We start from the raw sequence: 22,438 nt of genomic DNA on the forward strand, positions 1-22,438 counted from the left end.
GGCAGGACTCGTTCCGCAAAAAATAAGCCCTCACATGGCCATATTGACGGAAAAATAAAAAAAGTTATGGCTCTGGAAAGAAGAGGAGCGAAAAATGAAAACGGAAAACTAAAAAAAGCACAGGTCATGAAGGGGTTAATTTCTGCAAAAAAAACCCCGCTAAAAACAAATATATCATGATACTCTTTACTAGCAAAAAAAAAAAGCCTCCTAATCTGCATGGGATCCAACATTTGGTTTTCCAGAGCAGAAACCTGATGCTGACAATGCGACTCAGCAGCTTATATTCCCTTGTTCTTTGTCTGGATTTTGCAGATAAGTAGTAGAAATCTGTCCAGGAGGGTTTCTGATATGTCCCTTTTCCAGAGCCTTTGACCTACCAGCAACGTGAACCCTTATTTTTCATTGCCAGATGGTACCTTATTGGTACCTTTTTGGGGCTACATATTAAGGCTAAGTTCACATTTATCTTGTGCTCTGCGGTGAGAATTACATTTCTCGTTTTGTCTAAATCTGCAGAATAGAATTCAGAGATTACCCTGATAAAACCGTTCACTATGAGGCAGACCTAATTACTGCGGATTTCATAGGGCCTCTGTTCCAGCGGTGAACGTCTTTTTAGAGGTGCACAAAAACGTAATCGAATGTGCTTTTGTGCATGCCTAGAAACGCCGGACACTGCCGAAACAAAGGCAAAAGGAGTCATCAGAGGCCATATGGACTCCAGAATCACTCCATATGCCTCATTATAGTGAATGATTCTGCAAGGGGGGGGATTGTCCGAATCTTGTTTTATAGAGATTTAGACAGAGATCCCAGCATAAGCGTTCAACGTAGAGCACAAAATAAATGTGAACTTGGCCTTTTTTTTTTTTTGCGGGGGCAGGGCAAATTTTTACCCCTTTTGCAATGCAGTACAAGTGATGAGTCAAGTTTATTCTTCAAGTCTGTACGAGACCATATTGATACATATTCCGATCTAATTATCTTTTCTAACACTTATTTTTGTAAAAAAAAAAAAAAGTTGTTTTTGAGGTAAAGGGAACCTTTCAGTAGGATTGTGCACAGTAACCTACAGACAGTGTCAGGAAGGCACCGTTATACTGATTAAAATGGTTCCTTGGGTGATGAAATCCGTCTTGTGGTTGTTGTGTAATCTGTGTTTTCAGTTTTTAGATAGCCTTGTGCTTCGGGTCTTCATCTGGTGCTCTGATTAGCTATTCGTATGTATGGGCTTCTGACAGGTCATTGATCCCTTGGTGACCTGTTGCCTATTTTACATACTGAATATTGTATGTATTGGGAAAAATAAATCACATTTGGCAGTCACCAGTGCTGCAGCATGATCGCATGTATAATATGCATTAAATTATTTTATTTGCTGCAGGGCTGTGGAGTCGGAGTCGTGGAGTCGGAGTCGGTGCTCATTTTGGTGGAGTCGGAGTCGGAGTTGGAGTCGGTATAAAATGGACCGACTCCGACTCCTAAAATATATAATAAATTGGGTACAGTAATTCAATGCAGGATGTGCTGAATATTTTTTCATAGGAGTTTGGGAAAGTTATGAAATGTCCTATAAATGGCTGTTCTATTCCTGATCTAAGGCTACATTCACACACAGCGTTTTTCCTGTGTTTTTTGAGGATACGTTTTTCAGCTGCAAAAGCTGATCATCTTTTTAAAAAACTGCATCACCTGAAAGGTTTTTGAGCTCATAGATAATGTTTTCAATAGCAAAAACAGATTAGAAATCTGCTCTATCTATCCATTTATCCATATCTGTCTATCCATATCGTATCTGTACCAAAAAGAATGAAAACCGGGTAGTACACCAATATATATTCTGTTCTATCTAAATATCTTGATTATTGGATCATAAAAATGATTAAATGTCTGAGATTCACATTGTACTACAATAAATTTTTCACTTAAATATAAGCAATATGTGTGGGAGTCGTGGAGTCGGAGTCGGAGTCGGTGTAAGGGAAATTGAGGAGTCGGAGTCGCAGGTTTGGCTTACCGACTCCACAGCCCTGATTTGCTGATATAAAAAAAAAAAAAATTCTAAGTTTGTGTCTCCAAAATAGATGCAGATGCAGCAAGCGCCATTGGCAATTCGATAGAGCCTACTGCACAGGTGCCGCCGGCGCCATCTTGCTTGAAAAAAAATTAACTCCGCTAAGATGGCGCCAGTGGCTCCTGCGCAGTAGCATGTATCAAATCGCAGATGGCTGCTACTGCGCAGGCGCCATTTTGAGACATGTTTTTTCTAAATAAACTTCTATCGGCAAACAAAATGTAAAGCATATTATAGATGTGATCATGTTGCCTGCTGAATGTGATTTTTAGTTATTTTTTTTAATACATTTAACATTCATTGCGTAAACCATGGGGCAGGTTACCGAGGGTCGGTTACCGGTCAGTATCCATACTGGTGACTACCTAATTAGATCACCACATTAAGAACCCCTTTACATTTAGCGATGCACCAGCGATCCCCGACCACGATATGACGCGGTCAGGATCGCTGGTGCATCGCTAAATGGTCGCTAGTGAGCTGCCACACAGGCAGATCTCAGCAGCGACGCAGCAGTGTTCGTTACTTACCTGTCAGATGCGGCGATGATGACGTCCTCCGCCCGCGTCGACGCGTTGCTCGTCTGCGCCAGCAGGAAGCCGCTGACGAGAAATGGACCAGGCCGATCTCGCGCGATCACCAATAACCAGCGGGGGAGCCAGTCAGAGGCAAGTATCACATGTAGCGATATCGCTGCTGCGTCACAAAATCGCTGACGCTTTAGCGATATCGCAATGTGTGAAGCCCCCTTAAGACCCCCTCCAGGCCGCCCCGGAGCACAAGAGTATCATAACCTGAAAATAAAGATTACACAACAACCACAAGACTGATTTCATCACCCAAGGTATCATTGTAATCAGTATAACGGCACAGACCTGACACTCTCTGTAGGTTACTGAGCACAGGTTCCCTTTATAAGACATTTTGTGAGCTGTAACTTTTTTTTTTTTCTTCATCAGCTGAGTGGGGATCTGTGTGGAATGACTTGGCATTTTTAACTGCTTAATCTCACTTAACTTTATTCCCCATGGCAGTGCTCTGCTTTCATTTACGGGGGCGGCTCTGGCGCAGGTTTAGTCACCTCTCTGAGTGGCATCTGTAACCTCACTCTCAGCACTGACTGACAGCTGTATCTTATGCTGAGCTGCTGTCAGTCGGTGCCAAGGGCGTGGACTGTAACCTGAACGTTGTCAGGGGAGAATAAAGTTGTTTTTCTTCCTGGGCTCACGTGCACTTGCGGATCACCCACGGATACTGACATACGGGGTGCACCGTACACATCTGCTCAGGTACGGACTGGAGCTGAAATTCAGCCCTGGCAGTTGAAATCACACAGGCCCATGCTGTCCCCGTCTCCAAGCACCAGATGGGATATATTACTAATATTACCCTGGATGGTGGAAAGGAAGATTTACTACAAGACCAATGTTTCTAATGATACCCATGGTTTGCTGGGGTAAGTGACAGTCAGCGACTTTGTGCTCCATCACAACTCAGTATGGGTGTCTTGAGACCACCGATTCTGTTAAGAACATAGCAGACAAGGCAGCCCACGACCAGAGAGGCCCTTCTGGCATTTGCCAGATGGCCAGTCCAGCCCTGGATCCGCAGCATGGTAATTTTTCTTGCAGAGACACTAGCCTCCACTACAGAAATGTCCACAATAGAAATTTTTTTGATGTGGTAAATCCTCATGGTTCAGTGATCACATGCGGATTCACCTGCGTTCAATAGACGGCAGCACTTTGGACACAGTGAACATACGCTGCATCCAAAGCGCTGCTCCTTCCTGATCGCGGGAACGTAGCCCTCATGTGAGCATCGGCCAGGTTAAGAACTTATTAACATGCAGCCTAAACCCATACCCACAGTTAATAGCATTCTTTTAATATGATCATTTCCCTTTAACCCCATCACGAACTTTCATTGTTTCTTGTTTGTTTTTTTCTCCTCTTCAAAGAGCCATAACTTTATTTTTCCGTCCACATAGCCGTATGAGCAGTTGTATTTTTGAAGTCCTTTAATTTTATCATGTATTGCACTGGAAAGTGAGGGAAAAAATCCAAGTGCGTTGAAATTGCTAAAATTAAAAAAAAAATGCAAATCCCAAATTATTTTGGGTTTGTTATTTACCATGTTCACTATACGGTAAAACTGACCTGGCAATATGATTCTGCAGGTTAAGTATGCATATAACAAATATGCAGCGTTTTGTTTTTTCTAAGAAAAATTGTCCAAGACCCATAATATTTCCATTTTTCGTAAATGGCTTGTGTGAGGGCTTATTTTTTGCACACCAAGCAGACATAATGCGTAAGGCTAGGTTCAGATTTGCGTATGTCAGAGCTGCGGAGGACTGCGTAGTTCCTCCGTGAAGCTCACGCTGCCGCACCTCCTCCGGTCAGCTCCGCCTACGTCTGCATGCCTACCTATCTTTTAACATTGGGTACCCAGGCCATGCGGATGCATCCGCGTGTGTCGTTTTGACGCTGTGGTGACCGCAACAAAGTGCAGCTCTGACATCCGCAAATCTGAACCTAGCCTAATTCTGGCATTTTTTTTTTCTCGTTGCGTTGTTCAGATTGGATTAATTTTAGATTTTGCCAGATCGGACTATTACGAATGCAGCAATACTAAATTTTTATTTTTTTGTTACTTGTTTTTTGAAAAAGATGTGTCCAATGTTGTAAAATTCAGCTACAGTCGACAACCATTATATACTTTCAGAATTGGTAGAAATATTGATTGGGGTACAAAAAATACCTCACTTGGGACTCCAAAGGTTATACTGAAAGATTGTGATCGTTTAATGATGATCTTTGTGTAAACAAGCTGCTGATCAACCAATGGATCCGCAAAATGCTTGTAAAATGATCTTTTGCGCAGCACAAATCCTCATAGTTCCCGGCGACTCTTCGTCATGTGTAGACAGAGCCATCTATTACAGATCATTTGGTGGCCATCGTTTCCTGCTGTCTGCCTGTGTCACCAGGCTATTACATGATAACCGATCAGTAATGCTGATCCCTTACACCCCCAGAGACGGCGCTAGTACAGACCCAGGCTGGCAGGTAGGCCGAGCTCTTGTAGCGATCACCGTGCACAGCTCCTATGCCATTATGAGCACCATTACATACACGTTTGTCATTGGAGGATGGCTTCCCCATTATGACACATAGGTATGCAAATGTCGGAAGGGGTTCGGAGGCATGCGCCTCTGTAATGAGTTTTGCCCATCTTTCTACAGCTGTGAATCAGAAATGCACACCAGGCAGAGCTGGCCTACATTTCCCATAATTTTCCGTCCCTTTAATGGCATAAATTATGATTTTGTTGTCACCCCTGCTTTACCTCCACTCTTTTCAAAACATTAGCCAGGACTGGCATAAAAACACCAAAAGTAGCAGCATTTTTGCACAACTTGGCGCTCATCAGAGGGGGCTGTTCACACGTCTGGGTTATTGGTTTTTGTCATGTTTTCCATGAATTTATTTGCTCAGTTTCAAGTAGAACTTGCTGGCTGAGTATTCCATTCTGGTCATTTTGCTGAGAACAGATTTGTCTGTGATAAAATAAACAGTGCATGCACAAAGCCATCTGTGTGCTAGGTTTTGGGGGGTTTTTTTTGCACCCACAAAATTGTTTTTGTGAATGTAGCCCTGATCCTGTCAAGAGAAATCTTTTGTTTATGGCCAAATCTGCAGCAGTGCATTATGTGGGTTCGCTTGGTTGTACCAGAAATTAAAGGGTTCTGTAGGGAAGGGGGTCTACATTTCAGTCCGCGGTTGCTACTCAATGAGGCTTTTTTTTTTTCCTTTAAAAAAGGTCAATTGCTCCCCCAAATTTCTGTTCATTTTTGTTGCCTATATAGCGTGAATGAATCTCGAAGCACTGTATAGATGTAGTCCTCTCTCATAGTTTAATCGTCCCCTTGTGTGTGTATGTATGTATGTATGTATGTGTGTGTAATATATATATATCTCCCACAAATAAGGATGGAGCATACAAATTTAATGCAGATGCTAGTGCAATGACTGATAAGAGCGCCGTCCTAGGGAGCTACACATCCAATGTAGAAGCTTTCCTTTTTTCAAGTGGATGTTTTCATGCCGTAATAAAATGTTAGATACTTGGGTGCCATTTTTACTTCCATTCCTAATTATTGAGTTAAAAAAAAGTGTATGCATTCTGTTCCAGCACTGGAAAGCATTCTGTGACCATCTCCCCTGAGGCTGGGATCTCCCTTCAAGTGGATTTGAGAAATATGCTGCAAAAGAATAAGAAGAGCGGCTACCAGCGGCCTATACGACTTGCTGTGAAAGAGCAGGATCAATGTAAGCCTGTGGACAAGATTGTGTTTTTTTTTTGTTTGTTTTTTTTTTGTTTAATCCCTTAGTGATGGAGCCAATTTTTTAAACTCTGACCAGTGTCACTTTATGTGGTGATAACTCTGGAACGCTTCAACAAATCCCATTGATTTTGAGAATGTTTTTTCGTGGCACATTATAATTTATGATAATAGTAAATTTAGATTGATATGTTTTGTGTTTATAAAAAATATCAGAAACTTGACAAAAATGTAAAAAAAAAAAATTGCAATTTTCAAACTTTGAATGATTATCCCTTTAATCCTGACAGTCATACCACAGAAAAACATTAATAAATAACATTTCCCACATGTTTGCCTTACAGCAGCACCATTTTCAAAACACTAATTTATTTTGTTAGCCTTTTAAGAGGTTTAAAAATGTAGCAGTACTTTTTCATTTTTTCAAGGAAATTTACAAAATTAATTTTTTTGTTGGACCTATCCAGGTTTGACGTGACTTTAGGGGTGCTATATATTGGAACACCCCCAAAAGTGATACAATTTTAACCCCTTCCTGACATCAGACGTACTATCCCGTCCATGGGACCCGGGCCCCTATGCCCATGGATGGGATAGTACGTCTACCGCGATCAGCGGCGCCCACGTGGTAAGCGCCGCTGATCGCGGCCGGGTGTCAGCTGGTTATCACAGCTGACACCCGGCACAATGTGTCGGGGGCGGTCACGGACCGCCCCCGACACGTTAACCCCTTGCACACCGCGATCAAACATGATCGCGGTGTACCGGGGGTTAAAGGGAAGCATCGGCAGGGAGGGGGCTCTGTTATGATTGAGTCACCGTAGGAGGCAAAAACAGAAATACAAGCTAAGTCCAGAAAACCAGAGAAGTTGGCAACTATCAGATTGCAGACCCCTGAACCTATCAACACAACTAGCAGTAGCCGTGGGGGGTTCCTACGATGCCCTAGACCCCTCGAACACAGCCGGAGAAATAAATAGGCCTAAAGAAAGGGGAAATCTAAACTGCCCCAGAGCAGACCCCAAAGCAATAGGCAGCCCCCAACATATAATGACGGTGAAGCAAGATGAAAACACTAACACAGACAGAAAGATAGACTGAGCAAAGCCGGGGCCAAAACTACCTAGATAGGAAAGGACAGGAAGGCTGCTGTCTGCAATCTGCCAAAACCCTATCAAAGACATAAGCCAACAAGCTGATATGAAAAAGACCCTGAAGCAGCTAGGCTTCAAAAACTAAATCAGCACTCAGGTATTTTCAGAAGACAGAGCTAAAGGAATTCAGCACACCCCAGCAGGGAATGGCAGAAATCCAGAAAAACAAAGCAAACAAAGTCAAAGCGCAAATGCAAAAAGCCGAGCAGCAAACTTAGCTTTAGATGAGCAGGAATGCAGACTGGTCTCCAAGGATCCCACAGAGAAATCACCCGCAGGACAGAAGGGCGTCGGCAGCCTTATATCCAGTCAGTAACTCCACTCAGCCAGTCATCCTCATCAGCCTCAGGTGTTTGATAATCAGGCTCACTACCTTTCTTTACCAGAAGAGGGAGTTCCTCGGGCCTCAGTATTGAAGGGGAAAATGAACTCACAACAGGGCTCCCTCCGTCCCTCACGGCAGCGTAATGTGCAGCGCTGCTGCCGGGGGCTCCTTTCCTGCAGGCCCCCGAATCCAAGATGGCGACGGGGGCCTGCAGGAAGCTGGCTTCCTCAGTGCCTGCAAAGCGCAGGCATGAGGAAGCCTTGTGCACTGCTTGTGACAGACGCTGATCTGTCAGTGATCTGTGATGTGACAGATCAGCGATCTGGGACTATTTAATAAAGTAAAAAAAAGTGTTAAAATAATTTAAAAAAATCACCAAATAAATTACAAAAAAAAAAAAAATATTCCCCCAAATAAATCCATTTTTTGAAAATAAAAAAAACAAAACAATAAAAGTACACATATTAGGTATCGCCGCGTCCGTAACGACCCGCCCTATAAAACTATCCCATTAGTTAACCCCTTTAGCGAACCCCTTAAAAAATAAAAAACGAAGCAAAAAATAATGATTTATTATCATACCGCCAAACAAAAAGTGTAATAACGCGCGATCAAAAAGACGCATATAAATATCCATGGTACCGCTGAAAACGTCATCTTGTCCTGCAAAAAACGAGCCGCCACACAGCATCAGCTAAAAAATAAAGTTATAGCTCGCAAAATAAAGCGATGCAAAAATAATTAATTTTTATATAAAATAGTTTTCATTGCATAAAACCGACAAAACATAAAAAAAGACCTAAATGAGGTATCGCTGTAACCGTACTGACCCGAAGAATAAAACCGCTTTATCAATTTTACCGCACGCGGAACGGTGTAAACGCACCCCCCCCAAAAGAAATTCATGAAGCCCTGGTTTTTGTTCATTCTGCGTCCCAAAAATCGGAATAAAAAGCGATCAAAAAATGTCACGTGCCCGAAAATGGAACCAATAAAAACGTCAACCTGTCCCGCATAAAATAAGACCTCACATGACTCAGTGGGTCAAAATACGGAAAAATTATAGCTCTCAATATGTGGTGATTAGAGTTGAGCGATACCGCCCGATACTTCAAAGTATCGGATCGGAATGGATCGGCCGATCTTAAAAAAAAAAAAAAAAGTGTATCGGTATCGCCGATACCGGAAGTCCCATTCAAGTCTATGGGACTTCCGGTATCGGAATAAGAAAAATCCTGTTTTTCCCTTGTACAGCCTCTCTGGGGTCTGTACGGGCCTTTCGGGGGGCTGTGCCGGCCTGCCAGGGGGTCTGTGCAGGCTCCGGTGGTCTGTGCCGGCCTGCCGGTGGGCTGTGCCGGCCTGCCAGGGGGGCTGTGCAGGCTCCGGTGGGCTGTGCCGGCCTGCCGGGGGGCTGTGCCGGCCTGCCGGGGGGCTGTGCACCCTGTGGGGGTCTGTGCCGGCCTGCCGGGGGGCTGTGCACCCTGTGGGGGTCTGTACCGGCCTGCCGGGGGGCTGTGCCGGCCTGCCGGGGGGCTGTGCTGATGTCCGGGGGTCTGTGCAAGCATCGTCCGATGGGACTACAAGTCCCATCTGGCGATGCCTGCTACCATGACAGTGATTGACACATTAGCCAATGATGGGACAGTAGTAGTCCCATCATCCGGCTAATGTGTTAAATGTTAAAAAAATTAAAAAAAAATACTACATACATACTACATGCATGCTACATACATACTACATACATACTACATACATACTACATACATACTACATACATACTACATACATACTACATACATACTACATACATACCACATATATACTACATACATACCACATATATACTACATACATACCACATATATACTACATACATACTACATACATACATAACACATATATACTACATACATACTACATACATACTACATACATACTACATACATACATACTACATACATACCACATATATACTACATACATACCACATATATACTACATACATACTACATACATACATAACACATATATACTACATACATACTACATACATACTACATACATACTACATACATACTACATGCATGCTACATACATACTACATGCTACATACTACATACATACTACATGCATGCTACATACATACTACATGCTACATACATACTACATACATACTACATATATACTACATGCATGCTACATACATACTACATGCTACATACATACTACATATATACTACATACATACTACATACATACTACATACATACTACATACATACTACATACATACTACATACATACCACATATATACTACATACATACCACATATATACTACATACATACTACATACATACATAACACATACATACTACATACATACTACATACATACATACTACATACATACTACATACATACTACATACATACTACATACATACTACATACATACTACATACATACATACTACATACATACCACATATATACTACATACATACCACATATATACTACATACATACTACATACATACATAACACATATATACTACATACATACTACATACATACTACATACATACTACATACATACTACATACATACTACATGCATGCTACATGCATGCTACATACATACTACATGCTACATACTACATACATACTACATGCATGCTACATACATACTACATGCTACATACATACTACATACATACTACATATATACTACATGCATGCTACATACATACTACATGCTACATACATACTACATATATACTACATACATACTACATACATACTACATGCATGCTACATACATACTACATGCTACATACATACTACATATATACTACATGCATGCTACATACATACTACATGCTACATACATACTACATACATACTACATGCATGCTACATACATACTACATGCATGCTACATACATACTACATGCTACATACATACTACATATATACTACATGCATGCTACATACTACATGCTACATACATACTACATATATACTACATGCATGCTACATACTGCATGCTACATGCATGCTACATACATACTACATACATACTACATGCTACATACATACCACATATATACTACATACATACTACATACAATACATTCATACAATACATACATAGACATACAGTACATATAACATAGAGTAACATACTTACCAATACTTGTCACATTGTTCCCCGAAGCCATTGTCTTTTACGGAATAAATATTAACATAACAAACCACAAAAATACTCACCCACGATCCGAAGCAGTCCACGAGTGTGTCCCACGACGATCTCGGGTAGAGAACTGCAGCATCAGCTCTGTTGCTGCCGTTCTCTACGGGCTGCAGGAATCCAATGACGGAAGGTAGGTATCCTTCCGCACTGTATTCCTCCGCCACTTGAAAAAAAAAAAAAAGTCCCTAGTCTCACTTTATGCCATTGCTGCGTGGTAATTTCCCACAGTTTCCGGCAGGCCGGTACAGACCCCGGGCAGTCCACACAGCCCCCCGGCAGGCCGGCACAGCCCCCCGGAAGGCCCGAAATGACGGCGCATCATGATGCGCACACACCGCGCATCATGATGACGTCAGGCTGTCAACCAACTTTGAACTTCCGATTCCGATGCCGACTTCCGATATTGAAAAAATATCGGAAGTCGGTATCGGAATTCCGATACAGCAAGTATCGGCCGATACCCGATACTTGCGGTATCGGAATGCTCAACACTAGTGGTGATGCAAAAACTATTTTTACAATAAAAAGCGTCTTTTAGCGTGCGACAGCTGCCAAACATAAAAACTGCCATAAATAGTAAATCAAACCCCCCGATATCACCCCCTTAGTTAGGGAAAAATAATAAAATAAAATTTCTCCTGTTACCCTTGGGAAAATAAAAAAATGGTGACTAAAAGATCATGTTTGTGGAAAAAATACGAATTTTTTATTTTCACGCCCGGGCGTTATAAACTTCTGTGAAGCACTGGGGTCAAAGTGCTCACCACACATCTAGATAAGTTCCTTAGGGGGTCTAGTTTCCAAAATGGTGTCATTTGTGGGGGCTTTCCACTGTTTTGGTACATCAGGGGTTTTCCAATCGCGACATGATGTCCAATCTCAATTCCAGCCAAAAACGTCAAATGGCGCTGCTTCCCTTCCGAGCTCTGCCATGCGCCCAAATAGTGGTTTACTCCCACATATGGGGCATCAGCGTACTCGGGACAAATTGCACAATAGCTTTTAGGGTCCTGTTACCCTTGGGAAAATTAAAAATTGGGGTGAAAAGATCATTTTTGTGGAAAAAATATGATTTTTTTTAATTGTACCGCTGTACGTTATAAACTTCTGTAAAGCCCTTGTGGGTTCAAAGTTCTCACCACATATCTAGATAAGTTCCTTGGGGGGTCTAGTTTCCAAAATGGGGTCACTTGTAGGGGGTTTCCACTGTTTAGGTACATCAGGGACTCTCCAAACGTGACATGGCGTCCGATCTGAATTCCAGACAATTTTTCATTGAAAAAGTCAAACGGCGCTCCTTCCATTCTGAGCTCTGCCATGCGCCGAAACAGTCGTTCCCCCCCACATATCAGGTATCAGTGTACTCAGGACAAATTGCACAATAACTTTTGCAGTCCAATTTCTCCTGTTACCCTTGGTAAAATAAAAAAAAATTGAACCTGAAGTATTTTTTTTTTTTTGTGAAAAAAAAGTTAGATGTTCATTTTTTTTTTAAATATTCAAAAAAATTCCTGTGACGCACCTAAAGGGTTAATAAACTTCTTGAATGTGGTTTTGAGCACCTTAAGGGGTGCAGTTTTTAGAATGGTGTCACTTTTGGGTATTTTCTATCATATAGACCCCTCAAAGTGGCTTCAAATGTGATGTGGTCCGTAAAAATAAAATAGTGTTGTAAAAATGAGAAATCGCTGGTCAACTTTTAACCCTTATAACTTCCTAACAAAAAAAAATTTTGGTTCCAAAATTGTGCTAATGTAAAGTAAACATGTGGGAAATGTTAGTTATCAAGTTTTTTGGGTGCCATATCTCTGTGATTTAAGGGCATAAAAATTCAAAGTTGGAAAATTGCGAAATTTTCAAAATTTTCGCCAAATTTCCATTTTTCTCACAAATAAAAGCAAGTTATTTGAATGAAATGTTACCACTAACATGAAGTACAATATGTCACGAGAAAACAATGTCAGAATCACCGGGATCCATGGAAGCGTTCCAGAGTTATGACCTCATAAAGGTACAGTGGTCAGAATTGTAAAAATTGGCCCGGTCATGAACGTGCAAACCACCCTTGGGGGTGAAGGGGTTAAAAACAGCACCCCTGACATATTGAAAATTTCTGTCAGTTTATTAAGGTACTGTCACACTTAGCGATGTACCAGCGATCACGACCAGTGATATGATGCAGTCAGGATCGCTGGTACATCGCTAAGTGGTCGCTAGTGAGCTGCCACATAGGCAGATCTCACTAGCGACATTGCTGGGGATGGGGATCGCTACTTACCTGTCACACCAGGCGATCCTGCGTCCTCCCGCCCGGCTCCACGCGTCGCTCGTCCTCACAGCAGGAAGCGCCGCAGGAAGCTGACGACGAGAAACAGTCCAGGACGTTCTCGCGCGATCAGCGATAACCAGCGGGGGAGCCGGTCGGAGGTAAGTATCAGACACAGAGATATCGCTAGCAATATCGCTATAACGTCACTAGTTATAGCGATATTGCTAGCGATATCTTAGTGTGACATGCCCTTTAACCCTTCCGGTGATTTTCAGGAATTAATGCAAAGTGGTATAGCCGGAATGAAAAAGTGTTTGTTTACCACCTAAATGTCGCTAACCTCTTAACAGACTGCTGTAGCCGGGAGACTGTAAGGCCGCTGTTTAGCCATGAACTGCTACGGCAAACATCAGGACCACACAATCATGAGCTCAGTGTGTCAATTAGATTAAAGCGGAAGCCCCCACAATCTATTAACCATTTATTTGATGGAGTCACTTTTGACAGCAGCAACTAAGGGGTTAAACAGATATGGATGGTGCCAACACTGATCGTTTGTGATACAGCAAGTTGCAGGCTATATTGTAGAGTTGACAGCTGCTGGATTGTCACCTGTATAGGCATGCTAGTCTCTTATATCTCAGGTCAGTAAAAAGACGTATTGGCTGTCATTAAGCGGTTAAGGTAACGCTTGGGGTACATGCCCATGGTCAGTAAACACTGCAGGTTGGATGCTGCGTACCTGTGCAGCGTCCATCCCGCAGCAGCCAGATGTTACTGCATAGTGGATGGGATTCCAAGAAATCCCATGTCCACTATGCGTGCACAGACTCCTGTGGCTCACCCGGATACTGACATGTGGCGCGTCTCTCCAGATCACAGCATTTTAATTTCTCTTGCGGAGATGCGAGCCTCCACAAAAGAATGTATTGGATGGAGTAAATCTGCATGGTTCAGTGAACACATGCGGATTTACCTGCGTTAATAGAAGGTAGCGTTGTGGACTCAGCAAAAAATACACTGCATAGCGCTGCTATTTCCGTATCCTGGGCACCCGGCCTAAACTGTAAAATGATTGTATTCAGCAAGAAACCCAATTGCCCTCAGTGTCTTAGTCCACAACATTTTCTGCATGATTCTGAAACAGGCCTGCATAAATCCTTCAGAGAACACAACTTAATTTCCTGCTGATCAGTTCCATCTTTAGCTTAACCAAGGGGGTGAGGGTTAGCAGACGGTTTACAGGGGGGAGGCTCCTGCTGCAATTGTCTTAAGGGGGTTTTACACATAGCGATATCGCTAGCAATATCGCTAAAGCGTCACCGATTTTGTGACGCAGCAGCGATATTGCTACATGTGATAATTACCTCCGACCGGCTCCCCGCTGGCTATCGCTGGTCGCGTGAGAACGTCCACTTCTCGTCAGCTGCTTCCTGCTGGCGCCGACGAGCGCCGTGTGGACGCGGGCGGGATGATGTCAGGATCGCCGCGTCTGACAGGTAACGACCGCTGCTGCATCGCTGGTGAGATCTGCCTGTGTGGCAGCTCACTAGCGACCATTTAGGCCGGTTTCACATTCCCGCTTTTGAGCGCAGCGACGGCCTGCGCACGGCCGCCGCTAAGCCCCGCCCCTGCCCCGCCTCCACCAGTATCTCCGCCTCCGGGCGCATGACGTTGCATGCGTCATGCGTCCCCTATCTTCATCACAGAGGGCGCAGGCCGTGCACAGTCTGCGCACAGTCTGCGTTTGGCGGCGCATGCGTCCTTTTGACGGTGCGCCGAGCATAACCAAAATGCAACAGGTTGCATTTGGCGCTGCTCGGCGCACCGTCAAAAGGATGCATGCGCCGCCAAACGCAGACTGCGCACGGCCTGCGCCCTCTGTGATGAAGATAGGGGACGCATGACGCATGCAACGTCATGCGCCCGGAGGCGGAGATACTGGTGGAGGCGGGGCAGGGGGCGGGGCTTAGCGGCGGCCGTGCACAGGCCGTCGCTGTGCTCAAAAGCGCGAATGTGAAACCGGCCTTAGCGATGCACCAGCGATCCTGCCCGTCGTGGTCGGGATCGCTGGTGCATCGCTAAATGTAACGGGGGCTTTACTCCAATGGACAGGAAGAAAGAGTGAGCTTCTGAGACACAGAATTCTCAGTTTTAATAGTAAGTTGAGACAAAAGAAGGGAGATAGTGTTGTGGGTTTTTTTTTTTTCTTTTGCAATCTGTGTATAGCTGTTCCTTTAACACTTCATGACCTAAGAATTTTTAGTTTTTGCGATTGTGCTTTTGTTTCCCCTCCTTTTCCTCCAAGAGCCATAACTTCCAAATGTTTCCATTAACATATGTATGAGGGTTTGTGATTTTTTTTTTTTTGTGCGATGAGTTGCAGTTTTAAATAACACATTTAATTTTACAATATATTAAACATGTAATTTTTTTTGCTACATCCTTAAGGCTTTGTGCCCACGTTGCAGAAATGCTGTGGAATTGTCCGCATTATTTCCGCAACTCTCCGCCGCGTTTCCCCGCAAAACACAAGCGTTTTGCAAGCATTTTTAGCTTGCAGAATGCTAGCGCTTTTCCAAGCGATTTGAAGCATCGCTTGGAAAAGTGATTGACAGGTTGGTCACACTTGTCAAGCATAGTGCTTGACAAGTGTGACCAACTTTTTACTATTGATGCCGCCTATGCAGCATCAATAGTAAAAGAATGTTAAAAATAATTTAAAAAAAAGTTATACTTACCCTCTGTTGGCCCCCGGAGTCCCTCCAACAACTTCTGTTCCCAGGGATGCTTTGCGCGAATGACCTCTGATGACATAGCATCACGCAAGACTGCTACGTCATCTGAGGTCATTCGCGCAATGCATCCCTGTGAATGGAATTTGCTGAGGGGCTGGTAGGACTCCGGTGGGCCGACAGAGGGTAATCATATCTCTCTTTTTTTTATTTTAATTCTATTTTTTTACAGTAATATGATACCCAGGGCATGGAGGAGAGTTTCCTCTCCAGACCCTGGGTACCATCCGCACATGAAGTGCTCACTTTATGCATGGTGGGCATAGTTATATGCGTAAAGTGAGCGTTTCATTGCAATCCTATGGCGGCGGAATAGCTGCGATTCCACAGAATTAATTGACATGCTGCGGATTTTTCCGCAATGCGATTCCACAGTGGGAAAAATCCGCAGCATTGGCACACTAACTGCTGAATCCCATAGGACTGCATGGGAATATGTTTTGTTAGCGTTTTTTAAGCGTTTCCGCAGCGGCAAAAATGCGGCTTAAACGCAACGTGGGCACACAGCCTAATAGATTTACAGGTCCGCTACTTCAACTTATGAACAACAATGTAAGTTTTGTAATGTTCATGACTTGCCCCCTTTTTTTCCAGTTTTTGTGTGGCAGTGGCTGTCAGATGACGAATCCTGGTTCTCCTATGATGCTAAAACGTCCATCTTTCTGGAAACGGCACTGCACACAGACAGCAAGATCGTGTCTCTGTCTTTGGGTGGCAAGCCTTACACAATTGATCTCGGAGCCATGGTGCAAAAAAATACCCAATCTCACTATGAAAGGCAGATTCAGCGCTGCTTGTCCGGTATGTCTTGTCAATTTCTAGGCTTGCCATTTTATCAAAACAGTGGTCTACTCGCTCTCATCCGTTATATCAGTGAAGTTGAATTGCTTCCCCAGATAGTGAGGTCCTATTGCAATGTGTACATTTAGCAGAGCAGTGAGCATGTTAACTGGTACATCAAAGGGGTTGTCCAGGCATACACATTATTACACCATTGCCAGCGGTCTGACAATGAAACTTCAGAATTTACTTGCTGTTAAAGAGAATCTGTCAGCAGGTGTTGCTACGTAATCTGAGAGCAGCATAATGTAGGGGAAATGACTCTGATTCCAGATATGTATCGCTTACTGCACTGCTTTCTGTGATTTTGATGAAATCAGTGTTTTGTCTGCTGCAGATCTATCAGTTCTCTGAATATTAAGCTCTGTATAACCTCACTAATTACCAAAACAGAAAAAAAGCACGCTTAAAAATTGTCTGCGCTACTGGATATTCATGAGAAGGCATCTTTATCAAGTGTGAAAAAAAAAAAAAAAAGTTACACACACACTGGTTCATGGAGGTATTTATAGACCAAAATGGGCGTCAAAAAGCCTAGGGTGCCACCCACTGAGGGGTGGGTTGTGGTTCAAATTCACAAGGAAGCCTGAAAGACAAGGAAGTGAGAAAAAAAAAACCTCTGAAGCTTTGGAGTTAAAATTCAAAGGGAGGCATGGAAGACAGAGGGAAAAAGGAAAAGAAAAAATACAAAGTACAAGAAACACCATATTTTTTTTCTGTCACTGGAGACTTCAAATGTAATTTTTGCATCCAAGCTGGAATTGCCCATGTGGTAAGTTGTACTCTCGCTCCCCTGCACCCTCCTATCGGATCAGCCTCCTTCCTTCCCGGTCAGCCACCCTTAGCTCTGTGTTGTCGCCTCACCTACTGACTGTCGTTTTGTGCTGTCCTTATCATTTTTGTTTCCTTGTTGTCGCTTCCTCCACCTCCTCACCAATCATTGTCTTGTTTTTCCTCCCTCTTCATTTAATGGCTGACATGATTCTATGTATTAGTCCTCCCTTTCTCACTCATATTTTGATTTCCCTTCATCGGGTTCTAATCGCCTGTCCTACACAATCTTTTTTCATGTTTGAGCAATTTTCCATTACTTGTATTTCTAATGCTTTTTGTTATAGTTACACACCCTCTCTTTCCTTATGTGTCCTATCAACTCTTTATGGTAGTATTTCTTGTACTTTTTTTTTGTCTTCCAAGCTTCCCTTTTGAATTTTAACTCAAAATCCTCAGAGCGTTTTTTTTTTTCTTCTCTTCCTCCCTTTCTTGTCTTCCAGGCCTCCATGTGAATTTGAACCCCACCCCTCAGTAGGTAGCACCCTAGGCTTTCTGGCACCCATTTTGGGCTATAAATACCTCCATATAATAGTCTGTGTGTGTGTAACCTGTTAGTTTTTTTTACACTTGATAAAGATGCCAGTATGGCATTGAAACGTGTAGTGGACAGTAAAGACCTCGCAGCAAGAGACTTCTTTCCAGCAACACCGCCAATTTTTAAACGTGTTTTTTCTTCTTCGCCTCATTGGGGGACACAGATACTGTAGATAGCTGGCTGCCACTGCCCTGTGACTGGGGGAAACATCCGTCAGAGGGACATTAACAAAACAGAGAAACATGGATTTTTGTGATAACTCACCGTAAAATCCTTTAATCCGAGATGCTCATTGGGGGAAACAGGTACTGTGGGTGTATGCTTCTGCCGCTAGGAGACTGACACTAAGTGGAAAAAAAGAGGTTAGCTCCTCCTCCGCTGTATACACCCTCGCCCCTATTGCGGGCGGAAATCAATTTTTTGCTTAGTGTCCATGGAGGCACACGTCTGGTTTTTTTCTCCAGACTTTTTTCATCTTTTTCCATGAAGATGTGACAGGGGCAACGGATCCTATTGAAAGGGTCCGATTTCCCCAAACCAACAAGGGGCGAGCACATGCGGGTGTCCCTCCACGTATCCTCTCCCGCGTCGTGGGACACAATGCCGGACTTAGCCCTGCGCCCCCCCCTAGGTATTGAAACCATTGGCTGTGCAGAGGCACAAGACTAGTCCGTGCGGCCCCCACTGCTCCACCAATGCTTAGACTGCAGTGCTGCAAGGTGGTGGACGGTCCCTCTCCTCACCCCCTGAAGGGATTAGATGGAGCTAGGGTGCCTGCACCGTCCTATTTTATCAAGGCCCCATCACATACCTGTGCTCAGGCTGCAGAGGATCATCGGTGAGGAGAGGGTCTGGGAGGGCTCCTGCAAAGATCGCAGGGCTGGAGCCCCCAGCCGGCGGAAGCCACCAGCCTTGCAAGGCTAAGGGTGGCTGGATCCGTCAGGCGGCGCTGCACAGTTAGTGGTGCCATGTTTTTTGTTTAACGCGAACCCCCCCCCCCCCCCGGTCGGGTAGGGGTAAAATGGAGGCTGCGCCTGGAAGTCCCGCCCCTGGGGCCGCGCGTCAGTGAAGAAATTTAGGCCCCGGCTTCGGAGCGTGGCTAGGCCGCAGAACGGAAGCACCGCCCCTAGAGTAGTTTTACATGCTGGCTCACTCCCACAGCTGGTGGCGTGCGATTTGAGGAAAGCAGCCAGGACATGGGGGGCGCAGGACTGGGGTAGGTGCTGCCCGAGAGGCCATGCTACAGGGGAAAACTAGGTGCTACCTCCTCCCCACATCCCCAGCAGCGGACAGATACTGCATGTCCGAAAAAGCAAAGATGCACATGTTCTTTTACGCTACATGCATCTCTTGTCGGGCTACGTTTCCGCGGGTGCAGAGCAAGCGATTATGCGAAGCCTGTGAATCCGAACGCGCCCAGGAGCCCTCCCCTGCGACCGTGACTAATGTGTCAAATCCTCCGGAGTGGGCCCTATCACTGTCACAGTCCATGGCGTCACTTACGAGAGCAATAAAGTCCCTTCAAGCACCAGGTAGGGTCAGGGACAATGGCTCGCCGGCCTTAGAGGGAACCTCCACCTCACAAAGGCCTCCGTCCTGCAGGGGCCGCTCTCACTCCAGGCAGACCCGGAGGAAACGAATCCACACTGTGTCCTCCAGTCCATCCGGTGCCTTGGCATCCGTAAGCTCTGCTTCTCGCTCCCCGTCACCAGTGGTTGATAGCGAGCAGACCTCAAATTGCGACTCAGACGAGCCCCTTGACCTGGACACTCCAGGGTCACGTGAAACAGTGGACAGCCTCATAGAAGCCGTCAATCAGACCCTGGGGATTGAGGATGATCCCGCAGTGCCTAAAGTGGCATTTTAAGCGAGTGAAGCGCCGCACAGAATTTTTTCCTCTCACCCCGGAGTTTGAGGACATAGTGCAGCGGCACAGAGAACGTCCAGACAGGCGTTTCCTGGGTCAAAAGGCACTCGAAACAAGGTATCCGTTTGCTCCGGACCTCCGTGAAAGATGGATGGAATCCCCGATGGTGGATCCTCCGGTTTCGCGCCTAGCCACTAAGACCCTGCTATCCGTCCCTAGTGTTTCCTCAATTAAGGATCCCACGGATCGCCTTATCGAGAGCTTAGCTCGCTCAGTATATGAGGCGTCAGGGTCAGCACTCGCTCCCTCGTTCGCAGCAACTTGGGTAGCCAAGGCTATGATATCATGGTCAGAAACATTAATCAAGGTCGCGCAGGAGCAGGATCTACCTGCAGAGATTTCGGAGGTCGCAGGTCAGATGGCGATGGCCGGAGACTATGTAATCAATACGTCTTTGGATGCGGCCAATTGCTCGGCATTTGCTGCCGCTAATGCAATTTCTATCAGAAGAGCCCTATGGTTAAGGACATGTTGAGCCGATTCTTCTTCTAAGAAGTCCTTGACTTCCCTGCCTTATCAGTGCGGCCGCCTATTGGGAGAAGTTGGATCAACTTATCTCTGACTCTACAGGAGGAAAGAGCGGGTTTCTCCCTCAACAAAAAAGGTCAAACCACTTTTTCGTCACCCGTTTCAGGCACGTTTTCGGGCCTTTCGCAACACCGGGTGGACTACAGCGGCCAATTCCGCCGCCTCAGGCCGCCCCGACCAGGATAGGGAGTGGCAGGTCTCATATAGAGATAGACAGGCCTCAATACAAATGCACTATCAGGGTGCAGCGGACCCAAGTAAAATGGCAATTGCACAGGTGCAATAATACCTAATGAAACAGCCAGCCTACAATCAGGGATTGGCCGTGTGGCACACCAATGCAAAAAAATAATCTGTATTTGGCAGTGTTCACACAGGGAATGCAGAGCATATGGTTCACAGCCTCTTAGTAACACCATATAGGGGGGCTGCCCAGTGCTAACTATAATGCATCCCGTGTGAACAGAGGCCACAGTTTACAGAACCATTTGGGCCCAACTGCACCCTGAAAAGATAAAAAGTGCACAAAAACATATCAATATATGTAAGTTATTGGTTAATATTATGGCCATAATACGTAAGCTTCTAAGAAGTCCTTGACTTCCCTGCCTTATCAGTGCGGCCGCCTATTTGGGAAGAAGTTGGATCAACTTATCTCCCGACTCCACAGGAGGAAAGAGCGGGTTTCTCCCTCAATAAAAAAGGTCAAACCGCTTTTTTGTCACCCATTTCAGGCATGTTTTCGGGCCTTTCACAACGCCGGGTGGACTACAGCGGCCAATTCCGCCGCCTCAGGTCGCCCCAACCAGGATAGGGAGCGGCAGGTCTCATATAGAGCCAACCCATTGGGGAGAATGCGTACTCGGCAACTCAGATCGAGGGGATCCAGATCCCAAAGATCGTCGGCCCCAATGACTCGAGGCCTTTACCAGTCGACACCAGCAAGGTGGGCGGCCGCCTACTCTCGTTTTTCCACGTCTGGGCCAGTGTCGCTCACGATGCATGGGTAAAGGAATTGGGGGCCTCAGGTTACAAAATAGAATGTTAGATACCCTCCAAGACGGTTTTTTCTTTCCCGGCTTCCCAGGGTGGATGCCCAGGCAAGGGCTCTATTGAGAGCCATCAAATCGCTCCAGCACAACGGAGTCATTGTTCCAGTGGCGGAACACGAAAAATATCAGGGGTTCTATTCAAACCTTTTTGCGGTTCCCAAAAAGGACGGGTCTGTCAGGCCTGTTTTGGACCTGAAAGCTTCTGAACAAATTCATCAGGATCAGACATTTCCGGATGGAGTCTCTCCGGTCAGTCATATCGACCATGGAGCAGGGAGAATACTTGACCTCAATAGATATCCAGGACGCATATCTACATATTCCCATTTTTCCTCCTCATCAGAGGTTTCTATGCTTCACCATCAGCGATCTACAATTTCAGTTCGTAGCACTACCCTTCGGGCTAGCCACGGCTCCCAGAGTGTTCACAAAGGTTATGGCAGTTGTCATGGCCATACTGCATTCTCGAGACATTAGTCGTCTTGCCTTATCTGGACGACCTCT

The 22,438-nt window shown here is 44.9% G+C and overlaps 1 protein-coding gene across 1 annotated transcript in view; it reads left to right on the plus strand.

Annotated features, from left to right (window-relative positions):
• PARP2 (poly(ADP-ribose) polymerase 2) overlaps positions 1-22,438 on the plus strand; it is a 179,912-nt gene that overhangs the window by 37,029 nt on the left and 120,445 nt on the right. The window contains exons 3-4 of the mRNA XM_073554751.1: positions 6,275-6,411; positions 16,813-17,019. Coding sequence (XP_073410852.1) covers positions 6,275-6,411; positions 16,813-17,019 — 344 coding nt within the window. The remainder of the gene's footprint in view (positions 1-6,274; positions 6,412-16,812; positions 17,020-22,438) is intronic.

This window comes from Dendrobates tinctorius, unplaced genomic scaffold (assembly GCF_039654945.1).
Source record: "Dendrobates tinctorius isolate UK_male_01 unplaced genomic scaffold, ASM3965494v1 ptg000213l, whole genome shotgun sequence".
Lineage (NCBI taxonomy): Eukaryota > Metazoa > Chordata > Amphibia > Anura > Dendrobatidae > Dendrobates > Dendrobates tinctorius.